General features: G+C 48.3%; 1 protein-coding gene across 1 annotated transcript in view; it reads left to right on the plus strand.

The window, feature by feature from the left end:
- Positions 1-6,249, plus strand: part of ZNF438 (zinc finger protein 438) — a 130,845-nt gene extending 124,596 nt beyond the window's left edge. Inside the window, exons 5-6 of the mRNA XM_068987465.1 lie at positions 2,499-4,272; positions 5,631-6,249. Coding sequence (XP_068843566.1) covers positions 2,499-4,272; positions 5,631-6,249 — 2,393 coding nt within the window. The remainder of the gene's footprint in view (positions 1-2,498; positions 4,273-5,630) is intronic.
- The last annotated feature ends 724 nt before the right edge of the window (positions 6,250-6,973 follow it).

The following is a 6,973-nucleotide window of genomic DNA, read 5'->3' on the forward strand; positions in this document are numbered from 1 at the left end:
GCATAGCCTTTCTTCCAGCTCTTCTTGCTATAAATAATGTGTATTCCTATAAATACTGTGTATTCCATCACTTAGGATTAGGAACTAAATAGAAATCACCCATTGTTTCCTGTTCCACAATAGGTTGTATAGATGCAAAGACCATTGTGATTGTCAGTATAATTATTTAATAAGCTTTGTCACTTGGCAGCCAAAAGCTGTCAGTAATTTTAAGTTCTCTGTAAACTCTCTCAATCCTGATTTAATGTATTTATTTACAGCTTACTTCAGTACTTCTTCTAAAAAGTTAAAATGAGGCTTAACATGAAAAAGATGTTTAAATTTAAAAGCTGTGGAAATAGAACTTTAAAAATGAATTAAATTATGCAGGAAGATGAAGCAGATATAGCCAGTCAGTTTAGGTGACTATTGTGAGGTGATCAACCAGTCAGTTTACCCATGAACTTCATGATCACAAAACCAAAAAGGAAAACAATAGATTACATAATTATCCTTGTCTGATTTTTCCAACCTTAACACGAGTCTTTTTCCTTCTTCCTCAATGTATGCTATAATACTATGTGAAATATGTTTCTAGCATACTTTTTCTTCATCAAACAGTGATTACTGTCTAGAATAAGTTGGTCAGTCAGTACATATTTTAACCCTATTGTGTTATTTGTTTATTTGCAGTGCCATTTTTGCTGAAAAAAAATCATTTTTGTGTTAAAATTGTTAGTTCACTCACTGTAGACATTAAAATCAAGGTTGATTTTTAATGTTTAGTGGTCTATTTCACCAGATTGCCAGTGAACTAAGGGAAAAGCTGTATCATTTCATCTTTATACCTTTCACATGACATGACATGGCATGAAGTAGCAGGCAGTTGTATCCAACTCTTTGCAACCCCATGGACTGTATCCCACCAGGTTCCTCTCTCCATGGAATTTTCCAGGCAAAAATACTAGAGTGAGTTGCCATTTCCTACTCCAGGGGATCTTTGAACCCGAGTCTCTTGCATCTCCTGCCTTGAGCAGGAGGATTCTTTATCAGTTTGCCACCTGGGAAGCCCTTTATACCCTTGGTAGTTCCTAAGCAAATAGTTCTTTGATCCTCTTCCTATAACTCCAAAATTCAACAGGCTCTGAAAAGAGAAAATGTTATCAAAAGTTGGATATTAAAACACATTCAGAGGCAAAGCCTAAACTGAAATAAGAACTTTAAAAATCATTCCCTCCCCCGCCCCCACCTTGTGAATGCTCATATATTTCACTACAGAAGTGGTAATAGGTTTAATTTGGGGTATTATGCAGACTCTGTGAGGTGTTATGTAACATCTGCTGTAAGCATTTATTACTTTTTTAAAATTTGAAAGTGTAAATTCCAAAGCACATCTGGCCCCAGTGGTTTCAGAAAAAAACCATGGGTGGCAGCCATCTCTAGAATAGTGTGGGTACCTGGAAAACACAAGCTGACTGATACAAAGTACTCAGAAATGAGAAATTCTTCTGCAGCCAGGACTCAGGAGCTTGAGGCCTTAGGAGAGAAAACCAATGATTCAGTCCTTAGAAGCAGTGCATGGAAATGTTTCCATAATTGTCCCCTCAGAGCAGTAATCGTGGCTTTTTGGGTCAGCCTAATAAATCTCAAATATGAAGTGTTAGCCTGTCAGTTAAAATTGTTCCCATCGGTGTCCTGGAAGGGCCTTTTTGTGTGATCCATGTATTTTTTATGTTGTCTCTGTGTCTTTACTTATCACTCTGTATCTTTTTGTTTTTCTTCCAACATGTGTGTAAGGTATCACATCAACTTTTTTAATACTGGTGATTTAATTGCAAAAGCACACATAAACAGTTTGAGAGGTGTGAGAAGAAATTCACAAGTCACACGGGGAAGCGGCCACAGAGCCAGCATTCAGTCTGGCATGCATCCCTGTGTGCAGGACAGATGGCGCTGCCACTGGGTCAAATTTGTCCTAAAACAGAGTAAGAAAGGATTTTGGTACAAGAAACGTTTGTTTCCTAACAAAGATACAGTGGGATCCAATATGAGCTTTGTACTCCCAGAGCATAAGTTTAATAGGGAAAGCAAGACATTTATATGAAAGAAGTAAGAGTCCCCAGTAGAACATGCCAGAGGGGATGTAGCCCAGAGCTCAGGGACAGGGTGGGGAGCCACTGGCCTGTAAAATAAATCGGAGTGAGGTCAACGGGGAGGATGGACTTGCAGCTTTCAGGATGCTCTGTGTTCTGTAGTAGAGATGAACAAACAGATTAAATTACTGTGGAAAGTGGTGAGTGTTATGACAAGGGCCGTGGAACCCTGGAGAATAACAGTCATCAGTCCCTGGAAAGGCCCCAGGAGCTGACCTCCATCTTGAGGAACACTAGCTCTGCACCCAAGGGTAGGGCTGGGTCCAAGGATGCTTCCGGGCAGAGGAGATGGTTGGATGCTCACCTGTGCTCTCACCACAGGACAGTGACCCCAGAGTGACTTTTTATGTTGTGTTGTCTTTGCAGGCGAACCAAATATCCCTCCTGGGGCGATTCACAGTGGGAAAGTCCTGCAGAATAAGAGTCAGTTTAGAACCATCGCTCCAAAGATTGTGCCCCAAGTCGTGGCACCCAGAGTGCTGCCAAGCCCGGTGCCCTCACTCTCTGATCAGGCGAATCCAGGCCCTTCCCTCGGCTCCAAGCCCCTGGGGATGCCCCCGCCAAATTATGCGCTGATGCAGCTGGCTGGCCAGGAAGGGACCTTCTCGCTGATTGCTCTGCCGCACGTGGCCTCAGCTCAGCCGATCCAGAAACCCCGGCTGCCTCTGCCCGAGAACCTAAAGCTGCCCATCCCCCGGTACCAGCCCCCAAGACCCGGCAAAGGAGTCAGAAAGAAGCCGGGGCTTGGTTCCTCCTCCGAGAGGGGCTGCAGCAAACCTGCCCAAACCCAAGCAGCCCCTACCCCACCTGAGCATCCTGAGCCCCCGCACAAGCCCAACCCACCCAAGCCGGCACCAGACCAAGCCCCAGCTGCGCTGACCAACAGGAGTAGCCACCGAGACCCCGGGCCTCCAGAGACCAGCAACCACGGAGGTTGGACTCCTCCTGCCATCCCAGCACTGGCCACACCGGAGGAGCCTTCTGCCGAGCAGGGCCCCCCGAAGAGTTCAGGAAGAGCGAAAGTTCCAGGCAAGAAAACCCCCAGGAAACCTGCTGTTGCCAATGAAAAACCTCAAGAACCGGTCGATGCCACCAAAGCCATTTTGTCGTCACCAGGCATCATTGGAAACGCAGTCCAGGTGCCCTCTTCCGTCCCCAGAGGTAAACTGCCCATCCTACCCTACTCGAGAGTGAAGACCACGCAGGTTTGCAGGAGCGGAGCTGCCGTGAACACTGCGCATGTCCCCTTCCTTGGGCTCAGGACTGCCGGAGACCAGACCCCTTCCATCCCGGAAGGCTTCAGTGCGGCCCCGCAGGTGGGGGACAGGGGCCCTGCCCCACCAGCTCCCGGGCAGAGCCCTGGCGACAGTGCCTTCTGTCCAGCCACCAAGCCCGACCTTAACCACAAAACAAAACTGAACGGTGAGACAGCGAAGAGAAGAGGAAGAAAACGCAAGGGCCCAGACGAACTTTTGACATTTCAGGGGAAAAGGTGGAAATGTGTCCTTAGTTGTAAAGACAGCAAAGAAAGAGTCAAAAGTGATCCCCAAGAATCCAGGGACCAAAAACCGGAGGCCGTGAAAAAATACCGGAGCATCATGCCCAAACCTGTCCTGATCCTGCCAGCCCTGGCCTCACCCCCGGCCACCCTCCAGCCCCCGCCTCCTGGGAGCTTGGGACACGTGTCTTTCGATCACTCCCTGGCCCCCAAGCATCTGGACTGGAAGGAGGACGGCCAGCCCCCCAAGCTCGACTCTGCCTTCAGAAACGGGTTCTCCGGCTTCAGGAAGACTTGGCACAGGTGCCACGTGTGTGACCACCCCTTCCCGTCCAAGCAGCACCTCCGCGAGCACACAAGCGCACCCCCGGACAGCCGGCCCTACAGCTGCCGGCTCTGCAGAAAGGTGTACAAGCGGCGGGGCAGCCTGAGCGCGCATGTGCGGCTGCACCACGGGGACTCCCGACCCAGGAAGCTTGTGTGCTGCGAGTTCTGCGCCAAGGTGTTCGGCCATGTCAGAGTGTACTTCGGCCACCTGAAAGAGGTGCACGGTGTGGCCATCAGCACCGAGCCCTCCCCCTGCGAGCCGCAGCCGGGGGACCTGCCGAGGACCCCTTGCGAGGTGGAGGGACTGGTGGAGAGGTGAGTACGGGTGACGGGGGGCCTGGCCGGAAGGAACTTCCAGATTCCAGATCAGGGTCAGATCCCACCTTCCGGAAGGTGAGTTTGGAAAGATAGCCCTCAGATTAAGATTTCAGAAGTTAACTGCTACCACTTACCTCTGTTCTCTGAAGAATGGCCTCATTTCTCTTTGGTCTCTGATCATTCATGATTTTTGACCAGCTTCATCCTCCATCAGCCAGGGCACAAGGGCCAGCTTGAGGGATGCTGGAGACATTCGGCCATGAGATTAATTTTGCATCTGAAATATGGAAGAGTAACTTAACATCTATGGTTATGGTCCTTTTGACGAGTAATTTCCCCCAAACTCAAGCCCGCAGAATGTATATTGAAAAAGCACCATTTGCCCCGAAACTGGCATACCAGGTGTTGGGGACTCAGCCCCTCCAGGGCAGACCCGCCCCTCAGCTCTTGGTCTGTTTCCCCCTGAGGCCAGGTAAGCTTTCTCCTACATGGTTGCCTGTGCAGTGCTGCTTTCCAGCATTGTAAACAAGGCAGCTGAGTCATTTGAAAGCCTGTCGGGTGGGTCAGAGAGTCCTGAGTAAGCCAAGGAAGCACCCTCAGTCTGTCCCTTTTGCTCTGAGTGATGGAGGGGGTTTCTGTAAGATGCATGCACATCAGTACCATGCAAATCAAACATCTCCCAGCACTTTAGAACCTCGGTCCCTCATCATCACCAGTTGTTCTGATGGTTCTCAGTCCTTTCTGTTCACTTTCAGCTCAGTCTCTCACAGTCACTAAAAATAAGCTACCCCAGGCCTGTTTCTTCTCAGCTTTTCTGGAGTTTCTGTGTCTCTTTAAGAATTTCCATTCCCTTTTAGATACCTGTGCCTTTTCCTAAGGTACATAGCCACCTCCCCCAAAGAAACCTCACTTCTGAGTGGTTAATGGAGTCCATTTTGATTTTTAGGTGAACTGTGCAAAGTGCATTGGGTGCTCGGGGTTAGGAAGGACCCCCTGATGGGTGGGGACAGTCATCTCAGCTGGACCCAGTGGGTTCCTGCAACACTTGGTACCTCCTGCTCTCCTAGTGGACACACCTGTTGCCATGGCAACCAAAGAACAGTTAGCTCTCAGAGGAGATGCATAAAGGGGGACCCTCTGTGAAGTGGCCCTGCCAGCCTGGGAGGTGTGAGGCCCCACCACACAGGCCTGACACTGACCTTCTCCATGGCCTCTGTCTCCCACACGGTCTCTACTCTCCCTGCCTTCGACCTCCTCTTCAGTGTATGGTGCATATGTCTTAGAGCCCAGAAGGCCAGGAGAAGCTGTTAGAAGTTTTTCGGTGAGGTCTGACACATTCTCTCCCCCATTTCCAGGGAGATCAAGTCCAGCCTGGAAGAAGACCTGCTCATGAACCAGAATGACGAGGCCAGGTTCCAGATCAGATGTGGTCGCTGTCAGATCACTGCCCAGTCTCTGGCTGAAATCAAGTTCCACCTGCTTTCCGTTCATGGCGAGGAAATCCAGGGCCAGTTGCCAGAGGAGCGCTCACCCTCCCCCGGAAGCAGAGCAGCTCAGGGAGAACTGACTAAACAGGCTGCTCCTTTCTGGAAACGTCCTGAGAGAAGGAAGCTGCTCAGGCATCATCCCTCAGCTGGGGAGTTCTGTGCAGTCCCCAGACTGAAAAGACAACTTTACCTCTATCATCAGAACGACATGGAAACACTCACGAAACAGGAACACGCCCAGCCAGGACCCAGTGAGCCCGGGGGAGACCCCCAGGGCCCCAGGTGTCCTGGCCCCCAGGCTGCCCTCCCCCTGCCCGACTCTGGCTTTAACTGTGTCCTTTGTGTGCAGATACTAGGAAGCAAAGAAGAGCTACTTCTCCACTGGGAGCGGCAGCACAAGTGTGAGGACCCCCCCAAACTGTGGACAATTTTCAGCACGCTCTCCAGCCAGGGAGTTGTCCAACTTTCCAGCAAAACCGGAAAATGAAACACGGGGTCAGGGATTAGGAAGAGGTGCACGCTCTCAGCTGCCTCTGTTTCATGGAGGTGCTTGAACACCAAAATCCAACAAGTTAGGATCAACATTAAGTAGCAGAAGTGATTTTTGTACATAGTCTTATTTTATTATAGAATATGTATGTACATATGCTCTTGATGCATATTTTTCTAACATATACAGTTTTATTTGAAAATCCTATGTCCTATTAATGTCTGAGACTTTTATTTCAGATTCAATAAAAAATTTGCAGACTGAAATAAGTTCTATTAGGCTGTCCTTCAAATACAGTTTTTAGCAAAAACATGTGCTTATGTGTGTGTGTGTCCTGTGTTCATTCACATATTTTCTGTTTAAGTAGATTAATGTAATAAATTTCCAGTGGGAAAAACATTTCAGTCTCAACCCTGGCATGCTGTTGATCTTCATCAAATTCTCTGGTTTATTTGAATATGCCATGGAGCAACATAATTAATAAGGTTCTCATCTATCATAATTGAAAATCCATGTTTTCAGGACTTTGACTTTTTAAAATTCTGTTTTCTTAAAAGCACATTCCCCTGAAGATGAGATGCCAGTAAGTCTTTATACCAACAAAGTTCTCCCTATCAAAGTCATCAGGCATTTTTTAGGAGTTCAGCTAATAGAGAGACCACTTTTTGGGTAAAGAGTTATTCTCAAAAGGTCTTTTGAGGCAGAAAATTCACAACCCGAG

This window comes from Capricornis sumatraensis, chromosome 15, assembly GCF_032405125.1.
Source record: "Capricornis sumatraensis isolate serow.1 chromosome 15, serow.2, whole genome shotgun sequence".
Lineage (NCBI taxonomy): Eukaryota > Metazoa > Chordata > Mammalia > Artiodactyla > Bovidae > Capricornis > Capricornis sumatraensis.